The sequence below is a fragment of the Rhinopithecus roxellana genome, chromosome 8 (assembly GCF_007565055.1).
Source record: "Rhinopithecus roxellana isolate Shanxi Qingling chromosome 8, ASM756505v1, whole genome shotgun sequence".
Taxonomy (NCBI): Eukaryota; Metazoa; Chordata; class Mammalia; order Primates; family Cercopithecidae; genus Rhinopithecus; species Rhinopithecus roxellana.
Window position 1 is genome coordinate 32,591,778 of NC_044556.1, and position 20,822 is coordinate 32,612,599.

At 51.2% G+C, this 20,822-nt stretch overlaps 1 protein-coding gene across 6 annotated transcripts in view; it reads left to right on the forward strand.

Annotated features, from left to right (window-relative positions):
• Positions 1–20,822, forward strand: part of KCNC4 (potassium voltage-gated channel subfamily C member 4) — a 50,089-nt gene that overhangs the window by 17,576 nt on the left and 11,691 nt on the right. The window contains exons 1-4 of one of the 6 annotated variants that reach the window (XR_004058839.1): positions 12,293–16,067; positions 16,722–16,838; positions 17,528–17,627; positions 19,379–19,443. The exons of 1 other annotated variant lie outside the window; for it this stretch is intronic. Coding sequence is in view for 3 of the 5 variants with exons in the window: in XM_010386258.2 (XP_010384560.1) it covers positions 4,242–4,330 (89 nt within the window). In the remaining 2 variants the exon portion in view is untranslated. Of the gene's footprint in view, positions 1–4,241; positions 6,061–12,292; positions 16,068–16,721; positions 16,839–17,527; positions 17,628–19,378; positions 19,444–20,822 lie in introns of those variants that run through there. 4 more of the 6 variants (XR_004058840.1, XM_010386259.2, XM_010386260.2 and 1 more) reach the window with 4 other exon arrangements.

The following is a 20,822-nucleotide window of genomic DNA, read 5'->3' on the forward strand; positions in this document are numbered from 1 at the left end:
TGGGGCCTGGCTGCTCTATTTTCAAGATGCCTCCACACTGCTTCTTGGCAACAAGCATGTAGCTCAGCCAATTAGAGTGACCTTCGAGAAGAACAGGTGGGTTGCTGGGAAACAGGCCCTGCTAAGCAAGTGTGGCAGTTAACATCGCCAAACTCCTCATGTGCACTCAGCAACTTTCCCCACACCGTACCGTGCCGCACTTCTCCACACTCAGGTTACGCTTAAGACCAGGAGTGAGTGGGCCTGGGCCTCCTCCACACAAGCCCGTGTGTCAGAGTGTCAGTTCCCTGGGAGGATGGTGGTAGGTGCTAATTATAATTAGGGCTTCTTAGAGTCAAGAAGGCTGATGCTGGAGGCTGTGTGGTCTTTGTCTAGCTGGGCTATCAAGGAGCTAGTGGGGAGCTTAACTGGGGGCAGGACAGGACAAAAGTCAGCTGGGTGTGGGCCCCTGGAGTCTGTCCTCAGGAGTCCAGGAGACCTAGAAGCCAGGGAGAGTCAAGGAGGGCCAGGCCCCTCCACCCCAGCCCAGGGCCACCTGCTCTGCAGTGTCTCCTGGAGCGTGGACCCTGAGGAGCTGCGCCCACTGACCCATGTGCCTTTTCTTCACCAAGGCTATGGAAAGTCCAGGAGTCTAAACAACATAGCTGGAGCAGCTGGAACCAGCCTGGGGCTGTCTCCACTGGTATCACGATACAGCTCACCCTACCCTCTGAGAAAGTTCCTGCTCACCCCCTTCCACCCCCTCACCAGCCCACCCCCTGGTCACTCTGCCCCTTAGCTGCACCTTCCCCTCTGGGCACATGCGCACAAACAGGTGCCCTTCCATGCCCTCAACGCTGACTCCCCAGGGCCCACGGGGGCAGCAGGAGGGAGCAGTCAGGACAGAGAACTTAGGTCCCGAGCCTCTCCTCCATAGCTTTTAGCTTCCCGAAAGGTTCAGCTCTGGAACCGGAGAGCAAAGGGGAGAGCGATCCCAGAGCTTCTCCCCATATTGGACTCTTCCTGGGCTGTAGGTGCACACCCCAGACCTGCCTTTTAGCCTTGCCTCCCTCTTGGGGTCCCACCAGGGCCAGTCTCAGCCACCAGGCGTGTATGTGTGCACAGTGGCCTGGAGCCAGTCAGCCTTGCTGAGCAGTCAGGCCTACGTTAATGTTTTTAATCACTGTGAATGTATTTCCATTCCTCATAGCCTTTAACCAGTAGCCAAACAGCCTGTCTGTCTGTCTGTCCACCCCACACCCAGACCAGCAAGGAACAAGGCTGTCATGTGGGGCATCTCTGCTGGTGTAAAGGTGGTTTCACTCCTTGGAAGGGCAGTGCCTATAGCAGTGCTGCCCTGGGAGAAGAGGCCTGATGTTTTCTATCTCCGGCTTGGGGCGCAGGTGGAGGTCCCTAGCGTTGTAGCCTCAGGCTTGGTGCAGGCTGTGGGCGGGCTGCCTAGGCGAGGGAGGCCCTTCTCTCAGGAAGCCTTTGCCCAGATTCAGTGGTGACTCCCACTGGCAGCACCTGGTGTCCCTTCTGCACCCCGAGCTGCGGCATCGCTCTCCACGTTGCTTCCTCTGCTTCTGCGACAGTTTTTCTTCTCTCTCCCTCTCCCTCAAACTCCCAGCCCTGCCTCTGAGTCACCTGCCGTTCCCACCCAGCCTCTGCGCTCTGTATTCCTGCCAGAACCGGAGACTCATCTAATTTCTATAATTAAGTGTATTCATTTACCTAACGAGCCCAGGAGCACAACAGGTTTGTGAGTCACTGGGTGAGCAGGGGTACACCTTGCGCAGGGGCAGCTGAGGGGAAGTGTGGGGACAGAGGCCATCTTGCCCCCACCTGCTCCTGCCACTCCCAGGAAGAGGGCCCTCCACAGCCTGAGGAACAAGGTTGCCTCAGCCAAGACGTTTCCTGTTTCACCTGATGGGAATTAGACCTGACAGCAGAGCCGTGCGCCTGGCAATTTTTAGAGTCAGATTATGCAACTTTGCGGAGAGAATGACTAAGTAAGGTCCAGATCTGCTCGTTCCATGGTCGGCAAAGATAGGACGGCAGGGCAGCATCAGGGCTGGGCAGAGGCAGAGCAGATTATTGCATGGAGTTGGGGGTGTTGTGTAAAGCCTGTGCCGGGAGTGTCCCCATCTCAGCACCTCCCTCAGTCTTGGGCAGACACAGAAATGTCCTTCTGGAAAGATCTGTTCAGAGTGGGTGCTAGGATTGCCCCTACCCTGCAGTGGTTTGTGGGGCCTGCCTCCCACTTGCTCTCAGAATGAAGTGACCTGACCCCTAAGAGTTGAGAAGAGGGGATGTGGGGGCCTCCATGCAACTGCCCTTCAGGAGGGAGCAGGCCCTTGAAGTGACAGGGATGGGGAAGCCTGTGGAATAGGATGGAGATGCAAGGGCCACTCCCCCAACAGTGACAGGGCTCTTTGGCACAGAGGGCCTGGACTCTGACAGGGACACAACAAGCCGGGTGTGCAGGTTAACAGGGATGCCACTGCTATTTTCTCCTGACTTGCCTTTCTGATTCAGGGAACCGAGGCCGCTATTTCTGTGGCAGCCCTCAAGTTGTCAGGAGCCCAAGTTTCCACGGCACCCACCGCCTCCTTCCCTCTTTTCCCTCCCACAGGGCTGGGCCTGCTCATGGCACCCCTATGGTGGGCACAGATGTCCCTGGGCGACAAGATGCAGCAGTGCCAGGCTGGAGCCCTAATGCCTCGGGGAGCTGGCTCCCACACATCCCTCCTGGCTCTCTGGCTTCATCTGGGAGAGACAGAACCCAGATAGCAGGCGGACTGAGTAGACTGTCTGCCCTTATTACCTCTTAGCACCTCTGGGCCTGCCCAGGGCCCTGGGAAAGGGCAGGGTGAGCCCAGGCATTTGCAGAACCCCTGCATACCAGGCACTGCCGCAGGAAGTGGCTGCCTGCACAGGCGTCAGGCTTACCCAGGCCTTGGGCCTCCCTCCTTGGGAGAAGGCTCTCTCCCACCCACCATCTGAGAGTAGAGTTTGTTTTCCTCAGACTAGACTTGGACCTGCACCCGCTACTTTGCTGTCAGACGCCTTTCCCCTGCAGCTGGAGCTCAGCCCCTTCCCACAGAACTGCGAGGCAGTCTGAGTAGGAGTTCACAACCTCACCTTCCAGTCTATAGCAGGGCTACTGGCAACTTAGAGGCCAATTTTCAGGGCTTCTGAGAGGTAGAACCAGAGGGGAGAGCACTGCAACCTAGTGGCTGGCTGACAGGAGCCAGAGGGGAGGCCATGGACTGGCCGCAGGGCCTAGGCTGCCCTTTCACAGAGCTTCCTGGGAGAGGAGAGCCTGCTCTGCTCTGGCCAGTGTCACGCTCTGAAATCCCTGCCCCACCCCTGGTGGGTCAAATAGGTAAGAATCCAAGACGAGATTCCTAGGAAGACCCTTCCCCAACTCTAAGAGGTCCCTAAGGATGGAGAGTCCATGGAAGCCAGTGGAAAAGCAATCTAAGGCCTTTATCTCAGTATGGGCTGCTCTGCTCCCTGGCTTCTGGGACACTTGACAGCCTTGCTGTGACTCCTTCTGTCTCATACAGTGCCCATCTAAGTCCCCTCAGTAACCCAGGCATTCTCACCAGTGCATCTTAGGGCCTAATTGCCTGCAGGGAGCCCAGAGGCACTCCCCTGTCCCCTAGTGAGTGGGGATCAGTGGCAGGCGTTGCTTAAGTTACGCAGACGGGAGTCCAGGGCAAGACCACAGCTCTGTCTGCGTGTCCTCAGAAATGGGGCTCTGAAGAACCCTGAGCTCCTCTGATTTCAAGGATAGTACTCAGAGGCCCAGAACACTCGTAGCCAAAGGGGCAGTGTTTAAGGAGGTGGCTGGGGCATACAGTCTTAAGAAGATGGAAACAGCATCACCCCAAGATGAGGACACCACTTCCCTAGAAAGGTGATGGAGGCACCCCAAAGCCCAGGATGGAAACTGTGAGGTCTGGATGCCACGTCTGCACTCTGCCTTGACAGGAGGCCTAGCCCTAGACCTCAGACCCAAGAGCTGCAGGGGTTGTCCCAGCGGGTCTGGAACTCCCACCTCCACTATTGACCCAGATCTACAGCTGGGACAGCGGTACTCCTACCTGCCCTACCTGTGCTCCCACTGGTAAGGTAGAGGAAGGAAAGACCCAAGTCGTAGACATCCCAGGCTGAGGATGGGATCCCAAAAGGGCTCTCTGAGGGGTCGGGTTTCTCAATAAGGTACTATTTCCTGACCTTCTCTCCTGAGACAGGCACATTCGTTCTCCGTGACCTTCCCCTTCAACATTCACCTGAGGCTGCATGCCCTCCAACTGCTGGGACTCTATTCCTGCCACATTGAGGAAGGGGGCTGGGCACGACATGGCATCATACTCAGGAGCCTTCTTCACCAGCTCCTTGGGACAATGGAATATCCCAGGGTGGTGACAGCAGATGGAGCTACTTGGGGGAGAACTCGAGTTGGTCAGGCAGCAGCTGGGGTGATGGCCTGTGAGCCACAGGCCACATCAGGAACTTTCCCCACTGCCTCCATGCAAGGCTGCAGAGCTATGGTCCCTTTCTCCACTGCACTGGAGCTTTGAAGACCTAAGAGGCTAGTGGTTCCTGGAGCTAGTGGTTACCTGAACAGATATGGCGATGAGCTACAACATCACCTGAGTCACCAGAGTTGGGTTGGCAGAGGGGTGAAGGGCTCACCCCATTCCCTGACCCATCCATGCTCTTCCTGGCCTTTTAGCCCTGGGTTCCTCATGCCTTCCAGCTCTGCTCCTGGCCTGCTCCTCAGCCTGCACCCTATGGGTCAGCAGCTGACTTCCTTCTAACATCTCATTCTTTGTTTCTCCCTTACTTTTGCTGAACTCCCTCTCCCCCCAACCCAGAAGGCAATGTTGAGCCAAAAGCGTGCGTCCCAGTGTCTCACACCTGTGCTCTTTAAACACAGAGACCTGCCAAGATGCCCTCTCATCCAACTATGCCCAGGCTGAAGTCCTCACCCTCTCTTAAAGCGGCACCAACGTGAGAGAGACAGGCAGACAGACAGAAAGCCAGAGGCTTAGGGAAACTCTGGAACCCAGACAAGAATCTTTTTGCTGAGAAAGACTCAGATATCCTTGTTTGCACAGGACTGGTGGAAAACCTCCCATGCAACCCTTGGGGCCCAGAGCCATCTGGGTCTGATGTTCTGTTCTACTGTACATTGAAGAGATATATATGCACATATAGTATCTATATTCATACATACTATACTCTTGTGTGTAGTGCACGTGCTATTGGTGGTTTGTCTTCTTTGTTAGGCTTTGTCTCCCTAAGCCCTTGCCCCACTCAGAGTTTCCCATCCCTTTCACTGATTTCTGTTGTTTCTGCTGACTGTGTGGGTGGAAAGTCCCAAGAAAAGTGCATCTGGGAATTGCCAGTCCAGCTGGGTGGTCCCAGGCTCCTGTCTTAGGGGTGTTTCCCCTGTCAGCAAGTAACCTGGTGAAGTCTATTGAAGGCCAGACTGCCCCCCATGGTCACTGCTTCACTAGCCCCACCCCACCCCAGATTGGGGTTCTACCTCCCACCCCACACCCTCGTTGTGGGGGGACTTCCAGGGGGCTCCTCTGCAGCCTCCTCCACTCCTTCCTCGACCCCATCTATGTCCTTGACTTAGGGGGGCATTTTGTCTTTTATTTTTGATTTTGTTCTGTCTCCGTCTGTTTGTTGTCAAAGATGCTGCTGGGCAGATGGGCAGGGAAAGGATCTGTCTGCCCATCTGGCCCACGGGGTCTGAGAAGGGAAGCCTTGGGCGAGAGGAAACCAGTTGCAATACTGTACTTCCTGGCCAGTGGCCAGCGGATGCGTGCAATAGCAGAGGCCAGGTGACCCCTTCAGCCTTGGCCTCTGCCCCTCCCTTGGCCTTCCCTCCCTGCTCCTCCGTGGTGTTGGTCAGTCCTTTTCTAAAGCTGTCCTCTCGTGTGTGTCTGGGGCATGCTCAGGCTGGGCCCTGTGCCCTGTCTGCGTGCCTCCAACTGTCATGCTGTGCTCGAGCCCCAATAAAGACATCTGGAGCATCCTGCTGCTCCTGCTGTGTGAGCACCTGCCTCTGCCTCTCCTTTCTGGCTCTGTGTCTATCGGGACCTCCTGGGGCTCTCACCCCTGACACCTGAGGAGTGCACACACTCAGCATAACCCCACTCCAGCAGGAATCATCAGTGCAGCCTGACCCCTGCATTTAACAGGAGAGACTAGTGCTCAGAGAGGACAAGTCATCGGCCCACAGCCACACAAAGAGGACTAACTCAGGACCCCGAGTCCCAGACAATGTTCTAATCTCCACTGCTGTCCCTAATTAAGCCCCTGCCATAACATGGAAGAAAAGACTGTTTTTTGTTTAAGGAATTCCGCTGTATTCCGTTTGTGCAGTGGGCCTCCCCTCCTCCCTGCAATTGTACCAGTTCTAAATGGGCCAAGGCTCTGAGGATGCCAAAGTTATTGACTGGATGGCTGATGAACTGAGGCCAACTAGAGACTGGTGGCACAACTGGGGACCACTTACGGATGGAGAGTGAACACATCCTGGGCCTGGATAGGACAGGGAGATGGCAAGTGATGGTCAGATGTGGCACTTGGCTCTCACTGTTGTTATCCCTCTCACATTCACATAGGGGCACACGCAGGGCCAGCTTCATGGGTGTGCAACCTGTGCGGCCACTCAGAAGGGCCCCACACTGGGTTTAATGCTTGGCTGTTACCATGATGAAATTAATAATGGTTGAAGAGGGGCCCTGCATTTCCATCTTGCACTGGGCTCTGGCGGGTCTGGTTGCCTGCTCACCTCTCCTTATTCTTGTCTTACTCCTCACTCTTACTCTGGGCATCCACGTAGGGCCATAGGGGCCTTAATTTAAAGTCTTGCTTTGCTTCTTGCTAGCTGGGTAACTTGGGGGTGACTCACCAAACCTGTTTCCCTGTTTGTTAGAGGATAATGATGGCCCCTGTTTCAGAGACAGAGTGAAGAGCCTGACCTGGTGTCATGTGTCTACCTGTGACATGACGTATAGTAGCGGTACAGTGTCAGTTCCCTCCCTGCCCTGTTCCTGTCACTCTCAGACTTTTCTCCACAGATTTCTGAGATCTCTGTGTCCAACTGCACCAACAAAGGATAAGAACACACCCGGGAGCTGTCTCGGGCAGTGTAGAACAGCAGGGTGAGGAGGGCATGGCCAGGGAGAGGGAAGAAGCCAGGGGAAGCCTGTTCCTGAAGTGTAAGGAAAGATCGGGCTTGGAGCCTGGGCCAGCCGAGGCAAGGGGGTGGCAGACAGCCAGTGTCAATTAAAGATAAAATCTCTTCTCCGGTAGTGGAGGGCAAACAGCAGCTGTGGCCCCCCTCGACAGGAGAAAGCCATTTGCAGCCAGGCTGGCCTTGGAAAAGCTTGGCCAGGCGATAATGGGACGGGATGCGCTGCTGACTCCGTAATGACATTACGCATCAGGGCCCACGGCCAAAGTGGCTGTTTTTTCTGTAGATGGATGTGGAACCATTTCATGGTCAGGGGCTGAGAACCCAGCCAGCAGCAGGGGTACCAGATACCAGAGTGGTCCTGAGGGAACTGAAGGGGTGGCAGCTGGGGTCCCCAGTGACCCTTTCAGGCTGCCGGAAGAGGAGGGGGCAGTGTGCAGGAGGGTGGAGGGGTGGGCAAGAGAAGCAGCAGATCGCCCCTTCTCCCCACCTCACAGAAACAGCAGGCTGTGCTGTCAAGGAAGAAACGGCTCTGGCTTCCTCCTGTCCCCCAAAGCTGGAGTTGAGCCCAAGGTAGGGAGCTGGTTAAAAGAACAGGACATTGTTTAAAAGAACAAGACAGATTTTTGGAGTCAGGCAGACTTGGGTTTGAGTCCTGACTCCATCACTTCCTTGTCGTGTGACCCTAGGCAAGTTACTCAACCTGTTTGAACCTCTATTTCCTCATCTTTTAAATGTAGTTTCTGCCTGAGGTAGTATCTCCCTCATTGAGCCATGAGGAGAAATGAACCGGCGCCTGCAAAGCCTTGAGCACAGTGCCTAGCACATAACCATTGCTAGAGGGAGAGGGGAGTATTTTGGGTCAATTCACTTTAGTAACAGATGACCAGTTTGGTTTGATGTCCTCACTTTTCAATGGATCAGGCTCATTTCAGTGAAGTCCTTATCTCCTTGTGAAGGAGTAAGAGGGGATGATTAGGCCTAACAGCGAACATTTATTGAGTGCTGGGCAGTACATTTCATGCTTATAAAGATGCATTCGAAGATTAATGTTATCATTACCTTTGTTTCACGAGGAGAAAACCAACACAGCAGTGTCAGGTCATTTCTCCAAAGTCACACAGCCATTAACTAGCAAAGCTGGGATTCAAACTCAAACACAGTCAGGCTCTGTGGGTCCAATGCTTAGCCACTCTCTGAACTGAATGGGCTCGTGAGTCATAACCCCCAGTGTAGGAGTTTGTACTTTTTATGTTATTTCCTTAACTACAGATTCTCATAGCAAAGGTATTGTTTTCCCCCTTTACAGATAAGAAACCAAGGCTTGGAGAAGTGAGTCATTAAACTCACTCTCCCTTTTACGTGTATGTACCACACCCCACACACACAGAAAGAGGAGGAATGACCTCTTGGGATCCATTCATTAAGTAGCAGCAGGTAACACCTAGCTCAGTGACTGCTTGGTTCCTTCACTCTGCGACCCCACTGGAGTTTTATTCTCTGACACACAGGAGTGGGTAAGAGGGGTAGGGCTGCTCTGGAACCCACGTTACGTGAGGAGTGGCTCAAGCTGGAGAAGTCTTGGAAACCTGATCCCAACTACCAGGTGTTTAAAGGGTACCTATGGGGAAGTGGGTTTAGATTATTCTCTGATTGCAGAGAGCAGATCTGGAAATAATAGGTGGAAATATTAGGAGGGCAGATTGGGCTTAAATTTTAAAAAATCTTTTTTTAATGAAATTTTTGATTTGTGATTTTTGTGGGTACATAGTAGGTATATATAAGAACCTTATTTTCTGTTGTTCCCCTTGCTATTATGAATTTAATACTGCCAGGCATGGTGGCTCATGCCTGTAATCCTAACGCTTTGGGAAGCTGAGGAGAGTGGATTGCTTGAGGCCAGAAGTTTTAGACCAGCCTGGATAACGTAACGAGACCCCATCTCTACAAAAAAAAAAAAAAAAAAAGAAAAGAAAAAAAAATTAGCCAGGTGTGATGGCATGTGCCTGTAGTCCCAGCTTCTCGGGAGGATCTCTTGAGCCCAGGAGGTTGAGGCTGCAGTGAGCTATGATCATACCACTGCACTCCAGCCTGGGTGACAAAATGAGACCGTGTCTCAAACATTTATTTAATACAAGGTATTGGAAACCATCCCCATACCAAATCAACAAGGAGTCCCCTGTCACCCTTCCACAGTCCCACTTTCTTTCCCAGAGGTGACACTGTTAACATCTGGTGTGGGTCCTCCCAGGCTTTTTGAAAAAGAAGCTTTCTAACAAAATTACCAAATCAAAATGGGCTTCCCTGCGGGGTAGTGAAGTTCCCTTCCCTGAACATGTTTGGAGACACAGTGGATGATCATGTGCTGCACCAGGGTTTGTGGGAAGGATTTCTGCTTGGCGTGGGAGGTGGAATTAGAAGACTGTTTCCAATCCTAAGACTTTCTGACTCACGTGGCACGCACAGCTAGTTAGTGGTGGAGGCAGGGCCAGAACACAGGTATTCAGACCGGGTTCAGATGAACTCCTTTCCTAGCAAGATTTTCCTTAAATTCTTCTCTGCCTCTTCACCGCCCATCAGGGGTATAGGGCAGGGCAGAGAAACATCTGTGTCTCCTCTAGTCTGGAGTGACGGGAGTGTCCTGGGCCTGGGTCGTGATGCCAACCAGTGCCTACCCTCGTGGGGCTCCTGTGGCATTATTGCAGTGAGCACTTTCCTTTCTTTCCTGGCTCCAAGCCCTGTGTGTGCATACACTGGTACCCACACAAGAGGTAGCACGTGAGCTGGCTCAGTCACTTGGGGCTGTGGTAACCACATTCAAAATGCAGCATCACGCTAAAGGGCTGCCGGGGACTCTGGGGACAAGGCTGTCTCCTGGACAGCCTTAGTTGGGCCTGATCCAGCTTTAGGGGCTGAGGAGAGGGAGCCAAACGGCTATAGCTGCAAGTCAGAGGGGTCAGAGGCCTTCTGATGTTGGCGCTGGAAGCCTCTCCTTTCTTTCCCCACAGGGTTGGGGGGAGCTCCTCCACTCCCTGCTCTTATCTGCCTGCTTCTCCAGGGATCCCTAGAAGAGCAGTGGTTAGCAGGTATATGCTATAGCCCTTTAATACAAGTCCACCAGAAATGTAGGCTTCCACTTGGGGCTGAGTTAGGGTCTCTGCTTCTGAAATTAGCAGAGTTGCTAATTTCTGGTTGCTGGTGGGGGCTAGGGCTTGCTCCCTTTCTCTCTCCACATACTCTTTCCTGGGTGACCTCATCCCCTCCCATTGCCTTAAACATCTTCCAGGTACTGGTGTCATCCACAGATATAGTTCCAGTCCAGAAATCCCCTATCAGCTCTATTCATTCATTTTTTCATTCATTCAGCAAACATATGTGGCATCTCTGTCCCAGGTACTGCTCTACATGCTGGGTGTACAACAGGGACCCAAACAGACACCCCTTCCCCCATGCTCTCCCTGCTCACAAACATGCCTGCGTGGCCGTGCCTGGGTGTCTTCACAGCTCCCTGATGCTGAGCTGTGATCCCACCCTTCTGCCTCCCCGGTCCGCCTCAGTGTGCTGCCACCATCCACCTTGAGGCTGAGACAGATGTTGTCAAAACCACCCTCTCATTCCTTAATTCACTCACTCATTTTTCATGCATTAAATCTTTATTAAACATCTGTACTCTGTCATTAGGGAAACAATGGTGAACAAGACCAACAGGATCCCTGCCCTCATGGGACTTACATTCTAATCAGGGAGAGAGGCCAGAAGACCAATAGACAAAAAATGTCTCCCACCCATATTCCAACCCATTACCAAGTTCTACATTTCTAGCTCTGAAATACATGTTAGGGATTTCGCATTTCCTGCTTTTCACCCCATTCCTGCAGCCGGACTCCTGCAGGAGCCTCCTCCCAGGTCTCCCTGGGTCCCATCTGCCCTTCTGCCACCAGTCTCCACCCAGCCACCAGAGAGAGTCTTCAAATGGAAACTGGATCAGATCATGTCACCCCTGCTTATAACCCTGTCAATGGCTGGGTTCCTACTTCGTGTACAATCTAGACTCTTTAGGAGGGCCTGTGTGAGGCCCTGCTGCTCCTCAGGCCCTTCCTGCCTCCGCAGACCCATTCGTGCCTCTGCTGTCAGCCCGAGACCAGCAGCTCACTTTGCTGTCAGTTTCCCACACATCCCCAGCTCTCTCACCTTCAAGGGTTTTGCAGTTGCTGTTCCCTCACAGGGACCACTTTACCCCCAGCCCAGCCTCACCCCACCTCCTTCTCTTGACGGAGAAGACCTGGCTGTAAATTTCACTTTCTTGGTGAGGCGTTTTCCCCTCACACATCCACGCCCCTCCGCCTCTGTCAGTTTCCATCACTGCAGCCAGTGCATTTTCTTCATGGTACTTAGAGTCCTTTGTAACTATAAATTGTGTATTGCCTGCTTCCCTGTAAGTTGCTAGGGCCTATAGGGGCTCAGTAAATATTTTATGAACAAATGAATGAATGGGCCGGAGATAGGCCTGGCACAAGCAGCTGCTGAACTCCATCCTCTCTTATCCCTCACAAGCCCTGTCTCCAGCTGGCTTTTGCACCTCACTTCTAGGGCATTCCTGGGAGTCCTTGAGGAATAACGTGAAAGCTTTTTTTACATTATGCATTTCCTGCCTGAGAAACTGTCAGAATAATGAGGAAGCCTTAGAGAGAGAGAGTTCCCATAGCCCTTCCTCTCTCTTCCTTTTAGAACCTACCGTTTTTTCTACCTGGTACTTTTTGGTACTTGTCAAATTCCTCTTCCCGCAGTGGCGAGTTGCTCAGAGGTGCTGGTTCATCCCAGCTCCCACTCGAGGGCCAAGCTTGGTGGTCCATAAAGAGTAGGTGCTCAGCACAATGTTGAAGTGAATGGAGAAGATGGTGAGAAAGGAAGCAATGAGTAAGAAGGAAGAGTGAGAAAGAAGGAAAAAGGAAGAGGAGGGAGGGGCAAAGGGGTTGATGAAAAGTGAAGAAGAGAAGGAGGGAGGGAAGTGAGGTCAGGGAGTGGGAAAGAGGGAAAGAGAACCCTGGCCCGGTGTCCACCTCAAGCCAGAACCCTACCCCACCCCTTCCAGTCTTCCTGGACTCAGAGCCTCCTGGGTCTGCCCCAGCCTTGGGTGCGACAGCAGGGCTCCTCCAGCCTGCCACTGACACCGAGGGCACCCTGAGCTCTCAGCTCACAGACCCCGGGCTGCCCGGGGCAGGAGAGGCTGCTCCTGAAGAGACCTCTGGCGGGACCAGAGCCCAGGATTCCTTAACCTGAGGCCCAGTTCCATCTCTGAGATCCCTAGAGACTCCCCTTAGCTCCCTTCCTCTCAGCTCCCTTTCCCTCAGCTCCTCATTTTGAGCCCCTGGTCTAAGGACGATTAACTCCAAATCCAGCATCAGTGATCAAATGTTCATAGCAAACGAAGGAAAACAAATACCGGCTTTCCTCCATGCCTCAGCCCTGGGGCCCCAGAGGCCCGGCTCAGACAGGTGCCTTGCCTCCACCCCATGCCCAGCCCAGGCCTGCCAGCTGCCCTCGAGAAGACCAGGGGCCAGCCTCAGAGGCCCGGAGGATCTGTTCCCAGAGTAGCCGTTGCCACGGTGACCCTCCCTGGGGTGGCGGCTCCTAAGCTGCCATGGGAAGCAGAGTTGTGCCACCACCACCACCAGGGCTGCCACCACAGCAAAGCTGCTCCTGGGGCCTCCCTCCTAATTAGACTGCTGAGAGACCAGTCTGTGCTATCCTCTCACTGCACCGGGCAGCCACAGTACCAGGGAACAGAAGTCACAGTCAGCCCCCTTCCAACACCCCGGCAGCATCCCGCTGTGTGCCCCAGGACCCGCTCCTCCCCTGAGGGGACGACACTATTTGCCCTCCTGGAAAATCGATTAGGGACCTCATTTCTCTCAGCACCCCACTAGAGATGGCAACCAGCTCCCAGGGCGCCCTGGGGCGGGATGTTGAGGGCAACAGTGATACCAGTAAGAAGGCTCCAGTGATACCAGGTTCCCTCTGGGCCTCAGTGCTAGGTGGTGACAAGCTGTGTTTCCCTGGACAGGACTGGAGAGTTGCTCTGTAATACCCTCCATCTTTCTTCTTGGATTCTTTCCCATCCCTGCCAGAGGCTCTTGCTAACTACTATCCCCTTACGTTCTGGCCCCCAAACATACACACACATTTCCAGAGTCGTCCTGCTCTCTTCACTCTCTTCATTTTCTGATCTATGCACAAGAAAATATCTTGTGTCAGTCATCAGCACTCTAGAATGAATTTAGTATGAAAATATTTTATTTCCCAGGAGACAGGACTGTTGACCTTCTCTCAACTTGTGGAGTGAGAGCCTTGTTCTGTGTGATAGGAGGTCCTAGCACTAGAGGGCTCCAAGCAGGATAGATAATTTTTTGATTAGGAGAGGAAGAAATCCAAAACTTCCTGTATGGGTCAAATTAGAGGCCAGAGCTCTGCAAGGAATTCTGGCCTGACTCCAATGGACAAAGAAGGACGTGGCGCACAAAAGAGAAACCCAAAGTGATATGCAATAGAAGCTGCCTATGTCTGGAAGATCTTCCTGCTCCTTGTGCTCCCCTCTTACATTCCACTAGAGTGTCCTCAGCCTGGCAAACTCTTACTCATCCCTCAAGGCCCACTCAACTGTCACCTCTGAGAAGCCTTCCTGGGCTCTCACAGGGAGAATTCCTCTGTCTTTTATGCTCTCACAGAACCTTGTATATTCCTCCATTATAGCACCTACCGCAGTGATAACTTGTTGCTTGTTTACTCATTTATGGATGCCTTCCTTGTTGATGTTTTTACCTCCAACCCCTGCTCAGTGGTCAGGAGCTCAAAGGTGAACAAAGGAATGAGTGAGTGAATAAGGACTGAATGAATTAGCTGCGCTTTGCTGACTTCTGTCCTTCACCCCTGTCATTCTAGTCCATGGTTGGGTCATAAGATTTGTCCAGAATAATTATCTGGGATGCTGGGCCTCTCACTCTGCCATCCCACCACCATGTGCCAGCCAAGTCCCCTCTCACCCACGCCACCCTCACCCTCAGTGCTCCCTTCCAAAGTTCCCCATTCCCCTCAACTCTCCAGGCTTCAGCCATCTGGGCCTTTCTTTCCTGATGTTAGTAGCTACAATTTATATCACAGTCAACTTAGAACAGCAGCGGGGCTCATGTCCTGGGTCCTTTCTCCCTCCATCTTCTTCCTTCTGAGTCTTCATTAGCGGTGTTCTGTGAGCCTCGCACCCACCCCAACTCTCTGAGTGCTAGTTAGGTGCTCAGGTTTGTGCTCTTGGACGAAACTCCTGCTACATAAGTGGACATAGAAAAAGAGCCTGGCAAGGGTTGTTTCCAGAGGGGTCGGAGCCAATCCTGTGCTATTGCTGGGCTTGAGGTTCCACATCTGTGAATGGGAATTAAGCTTCCCCTGCCTTCATCCAAGGTGGGATGATAATTAAGTGAGAGTGGATGGATGGGTCCTTTGGAACTCCTGAAGCACCACTGGAGGCAAAAGGTTATCATTCTTCTGGCTTTCTCTCAAGGACTTGGGTGTTCCTCCAGAGTCAGAGGGCAGGTGCCTCTGGAAGTTATAATAGCTAACATGGATTGAGTGTTTACGACCAGCCCAAGCCCCCTACATGGCTTAATGGATCAGAGCAATGCCAGGAGGTAAGGGCTGTTTTTATCACTCACATTTTACAGGTGAGGAAACCAGAGTAATTTGACGGAGATCTCACAGATAGATTTCACAGGCGATTTTGACCATGCTCCTACGCTGGCTCTGTGGCCAGCCCCTTGGCAGCAGCACCACCACTGCCATCGATTCCTGGTCCACAGCCAGATTGCTAATTCTGGCTCCACTGGCTTTGCCACTTGTGAGCTGCGTGACCTTGGGCAAATGACTTAACCTTTCTAAGCATGGTCTGTGAAATGGAGATAATGATATATGTAGAGATTTTGCCCAGAGGAGTAAATGGAGGTGGCATATGTGAAGTGGCTCTAGACCCAGGCAGTAAACAGTGCTCACTGTGTGTCCTTCCCCATCGACACTGAGAGACCCTGCCTGGCAAGCCTGATTTGCACAACAGAAGCACTGGAAGCCCTTTTCCAGAAATTCCTTGCTAGGGCCACTCACTGTTGATTGAGAGGACGGAGGCAGGTCCAGCTTAAGGCAGGGCCTTGGGACACCAGTGCTGAGGAGGCAACTCACTGTCATGGCCATTTTCCCCTTGGTGACCCAGAAGTGGTGACACCTGTGTGCTTGCTTCCCGAAGCAGTGAGAAGCCAGAGGGAGACTCACACAGCTGCTGGCTCGAAAGGCTGCTCCCTGTGCGAGGGCACCTTAGCCCCATCTTCCATTCCCCTCTTGACCCACTTCCCCAGGACCAGGGGCCAGGAGCTGCCCCCAAGTCCTTTCTACACATACTTGTGAGCTCCTGGGAATGGGATTCAAGGAGGCAGGTAGGTGAGAGGAAGCACAGGGGAAGATTGAAAGCAGATCTCAGAAGCTGAGAAGAGGAAGACGAAGAGGAGGAGGAGGGGGAAGGGAGAGTGGCAGAGAGAGGAGCAGGAGCCACGGAGCAGCGAGAGAGAAAGCAGGCAGGGAAGGGGGAGGGGCAGAAAAGGGGAAGGAGGAGGGACTGCCCGGCTCTGGGCAGAGGCTGCGGGGCCTAAAATGAACTGAACAGGCTGGAAATAGAACAGCTGGGCAAACCCCAAACGCTTTGTTTGGGTGTCTGCTGAGCAAGCACGTGAATGAGCAGAACAGGGACAACAATGCAAGGAAGAAGAGGCTCATTTCACTCTGGAGGTGGGTCAGAACAAGAGGCATGTATTCCAGTCCAGCACAGGTTAGTCAGGGTTCTTTTTCCGGGATGTTTTCTTTATGTAATCATTATTTTTAACAGGCTGGCTTGGTGGCGGGATTAGCCTGACGCCACCCCATCCTTGGCAGGTGGAAGGTTTGGGTTACTTTGAGACCAAGACCACTCTGGGTTCTTACTGTAACTGTGGATGCCACTGGCTTTGGGAGAAGAGATCTTAATCCACTTTCTAAATGGAGGTTTAGGAATCTATGCTGTGTAATGGAATATCATTTTCCTTATTAGAACAAACCCTAACTCGGGTGCTGCGGCACATGTCTGTAGTCCCAGCTCCTCAGCAGGCCGAGATGGGAGGATGGCTTGAGCCCAGGAGTTTGAGGTTGCCGTGCACTATGATAGCACCTCTAAATTAGTCACAGCACCACAGCCTGGGCAACACAGCGAGACTCTGTCTAAAAATAATTTTAAAAAAATAAAGAACAAAACCCAGTTTCAGGACGGGTCAGGACTAGCCTGAGGGGCTCTGCCTGTCTCAGCTCACAGAACTGCACCATGCCTCACACACACCAGCACACTTCACCCTGGGAGGTGCCCAGGCCACCTGAGGCTGTGCCATGGGCTGGTTCCTTCCCTGATCACCAGCAGCGCCACCTCTGTGTTTCTCCCCTCCTCTCCCCACAGCCCCTGACACACAATATGAAGAACCTTCAATCTAGAAATTAGACACGTGACCAGCAGAGGCTATGAAGATAACTGGAGCCAAGTGGCCCCAAGAGCTGCCATTTAGCCCAATCCAAGGTATCCGCACTGTGGGGCATTTGCTCCATCACTGATTTCTCTAGAATTCAGATCAGCTCTACTTGGGACTGAATGTGGACAGGAATTAGGGGGCCTGAACTCTAACCTTGCTTCCACCATGGGCTATGCAGTCTTTGGCAACTTGCTTAACGGCTGAGCTTCAGTTCTCCGTTTGTAAAATTGGGGATAATACTGCCCACCTCAGTGGATTCTCATAAAGCTCTAATGAGATTCTGTGTCTCTTCTACTTAGCTCAATAACTTGACATTTTGTAAGGTTTAATTTCCTTCCTTCCTCTCTCCCTTCTTTTCTGGATGAGCTCTAAGAACCTTTCCCAATTCACTAGACAACCTTTGAGGAAAGCTAAATTGAGGAGAAAAGGAACACAGCCCAGCCCACAGCCTCCCCATGAGGGGCTGGGGCTGGAGGGGTAGGTCTGGCGGAGGAGGGAAGGGGAGAGATGAGTGATCAGAAGGTTTCAACCTAAGTGCTGGCAGCTTCTGTGACAGAGAGGCAACTGAACCTGTATATGGTATTTGGATCACAGCTGGAAATCAGACTGGATTTTGGCTTTAATAAAATATTTGACATTTTGTGGAGCTCAGTTTTAAACATGGGGCTGAGAGCTGGCAGACCTAGATCCATTCCTCAAGTTCTAACTTAGTTCCCCCTGCTGCTCTGGGCTTCAGGATTCTCTGCTCTCTCTGTCATCAGAAGGCATTCACATGAAGACCCAGCTGGTGATCAGTTCACGGCAACAAGTGTCAGAAGCAAGAAGACTTGTCTCTGGTCAGTGTTTTCGACTGGGTAGTTATCCTGCACTTGGTGATCGTACAACCCTAAATGGAAATAGGACCCTAAAGTCCACTCTTTTCCAAGACTAGCCCCTTAGAAACACATCAGCAACCATAAGGAAGCTGATTTAAGACCCCTTGGCCCTGCCCCCATAACACACCCCCAACAGAGTTGGCTTGACTATGGAACCATACCAAAATCTCTCCTCCACACTGCCTCTTCTCTTCCTGTTAGGCAAGTGCTCTTGGCCTGAAGAATCATGCTTAGTGCACGTATCTTGTCTTCAGGTAGAACTAGAAGTTGAGCAAGTCAGTTTCCTCTTTCTGACGTTGAGAGGGTGGGGATCAAGAAGGATGTTTCAGAGAACGAAGAGGTTCTTGGCTCTTTGTACTATCTGTGCCTGTTCCAGCTCTGGCTGCCCTTGTTTGACCTGCTTCTTGCAGGAGGTAGTGACCAGCATCGTAAGGAATGCCCATGAAGTACTCTGGGCTTCTCAGATGTAAAGGGCAAGAAAAATCAAAGCCAGCTCTTATCTCCATCCAGATGATGGGGATAAAAACAGTCCAAGCCCGTTGCTTGCCTCACTTGTTCAGTGGCTAAGCTAATGCCAAACTGGGATTTCTCTGACCTCATGTTAACCCGACCTCAAGGCTGCCAAAGTATCAGCTACTAAATCACCAGTCTATAAAAGTCATCTTGCAGCCTTTTCCAGATCCCAGAAGGAGTTTTTACTCCATCCTGACCTCAGAAGCCACCTTGAACCCTCTGCCAATGCTTTCTTCCTGTATTTAGGAATCACATCTATCATTTGGGGTCCGGAAAATATTTTTAGCTACCAACCATGACTCAGACTTCATCCCCATCTACAACCGTGTGACTAGAGGGTAGGGAGTTGGAGAAGATTCCTCCAGCCACAGGACTAAGAGCTCCTTGAACAAGCTTGTTAAAAAACAAGTCTGGTCATGCCCTTCCTTTTCTGAAAAGTATTCTCTGACTCCCTGCTGGATAAAGGTTAGATGCCTCAGCGTGGCTTCCCCAGAACCTTCACAGTCTGGTCAGCCTCCCTTTTGGGCCTCAGTCAGTCCCTGCCCTCCCTCCCACACACTCGCACTTCAATCCCGTGCACATAGAAGTGTTTGAATGAATGTACTTTCCTGCTTTGGGTCACATGCTTCCCTTAGCTTGGAGTGTCCCCTGGCTTTCCTCCACCTTGTGAATCTGCTCATCCTTTGTGAAGTCTTTTCTTTCTTTTTCTTTTTTTTTTTTGGTACACATTTATTGGATACAAGTGCAATTTTATCACATGCATAGTTGCACAATAGTCACATCAGGGCTTTTAGGGTATCAGTCACTCAAATAACATACATTGCACCCATTAAGTAATTTCTCATTGTCCACCCCTCTCCCACCCTCTCTCCCTCTGAGTCTCCATTGTCCGTCATGCCACTCTCTACATCCATGTGTACACATTTTTAAGCTCCCACTTACGAGTGAGAACATGAGATATTTGTCTTTCTGTGTCTAACTTATTTCACCTCTTGTTCCAGCTATGTTGGTATAAAAGACATAATTTCATTCTTTTTATGGCTGAATAGTATTCCATGTGCATGTGTATCACATTTTCTTTATCTACTAATCATCTGTTGGTAGACAGGGCATATAGGTTGATTCCATATATTTGCTATTGTGAATAGTACTGCAGTAAACATACGAGTGCAGGTATCTTTTTTTTTTTTTTTCTTCAGGCAATGTCTAGCTCTGTCACCGAGACTGGAGTGCAATGATGCCATCACAGCTCACTGCAGCCTTGACCTCTCAGGCCCAAGTGATCCTCCTCTGAGTAGCTGGGACCACATGCCATCATGCCCGGCTAAGTTTTAATTTTTTGTAGAGATGGGGTCTTGCCATGTTACCCAGGCTGGTCTGGAACTTCTGGGCTTGGGCAATCCTCCCGCCTCAGCTTCCCAAAGTGTAGGGATTATAGGTGGGAACCACCAGGCCTGGCTTTCTTTTTGATATATTGATTTCTCTTATGAAGTCTTCTTTTCTCTTCTTTTTCTTTCTTTTTTTTTTTTTTGAGACGGAGTCTTGCTCTGTCACCCAGACTGGAGTGCAGTGGCACGATCTCAGCTCACTGCAACCTCCGCCTTCTGGGTTCAAGCAATTCTTCTGTCTCAGCCTCCTGAGTAGCTGGGACTACAGGTGTGTGCCACCACACTCGGCTAATTTTTGTATTTTTAGTAAAGATGGGGGTTTCACCATATTGGTCGAGTTGGTCTCGAACTCTGACCTTGTGATCCACCCACCTCAGCCTCCCAAAGTGCTGGGATTACAGGTGTGAGCCACCACGCCTGGCCTTGGTAAGTCTTTTCTATTCCACCCTGTCCCACCAGCAGAATGTTTTGCCCCTCAGCCAGTGATATGCCTTTACAAGAGCATTTGTTGCACTAGATGTTTACTCGGCTGCTTTCCACATGCCCTTTCAAGGGCCATAGATTAGACCCACCTTTCCTGTAGCCCTGGCCAACTAGATCACAGGGACCTATGTAGGAAAAATGATCCAAAATGTGACTGTGACCTGGAGGATGCCTGCATGTTCCTTCAATATCATACTAAGGCTTTGTGTGTCATGAAGATTATTAATTCTCTAGAAGTTTGCTATCAACAGATGGCTGTTGGACACTTGAAATGTGGCTAGTGCCTCATGGCAAAATGACAATATTTTGAATGTGTTGAGTTAAATAAATTATTAAAATGAATTTCACCTGTTTGTTTTTACTTTTTCATGTGGCTACTAGAAAAATTTAAATTATATGCCTGGTTCACATTCTATATCCACTGGAAAGTGCTGCAGTAGAAGACAATAATTGTTTGACTTTGTCATTTGCTATTATTAATGAAGAGCTCAGAGTGTGAAGTTACATATTAACTTTATAGGTTTTTTTTTTTGTTTTTTTGTTTTTTTTTGTTTTTTTGTTTTTTGTTTTTTTTGCCTGATAGAGATTCAGATGATTTGTATCCAGTAGGAAAAATAACCCCAGTTTTATTTCCCTATAGGACATTAACTAGATTTGTATTTTTAAAAAATTATTTTGGTGTGCCTTTCTTTTAAATCCCAGTTCTTCAAATGCTCTTTGAATCAACTTTATTATCGTATTGTTTCCCTTGTCAGTTAATGAGTTCAATAAA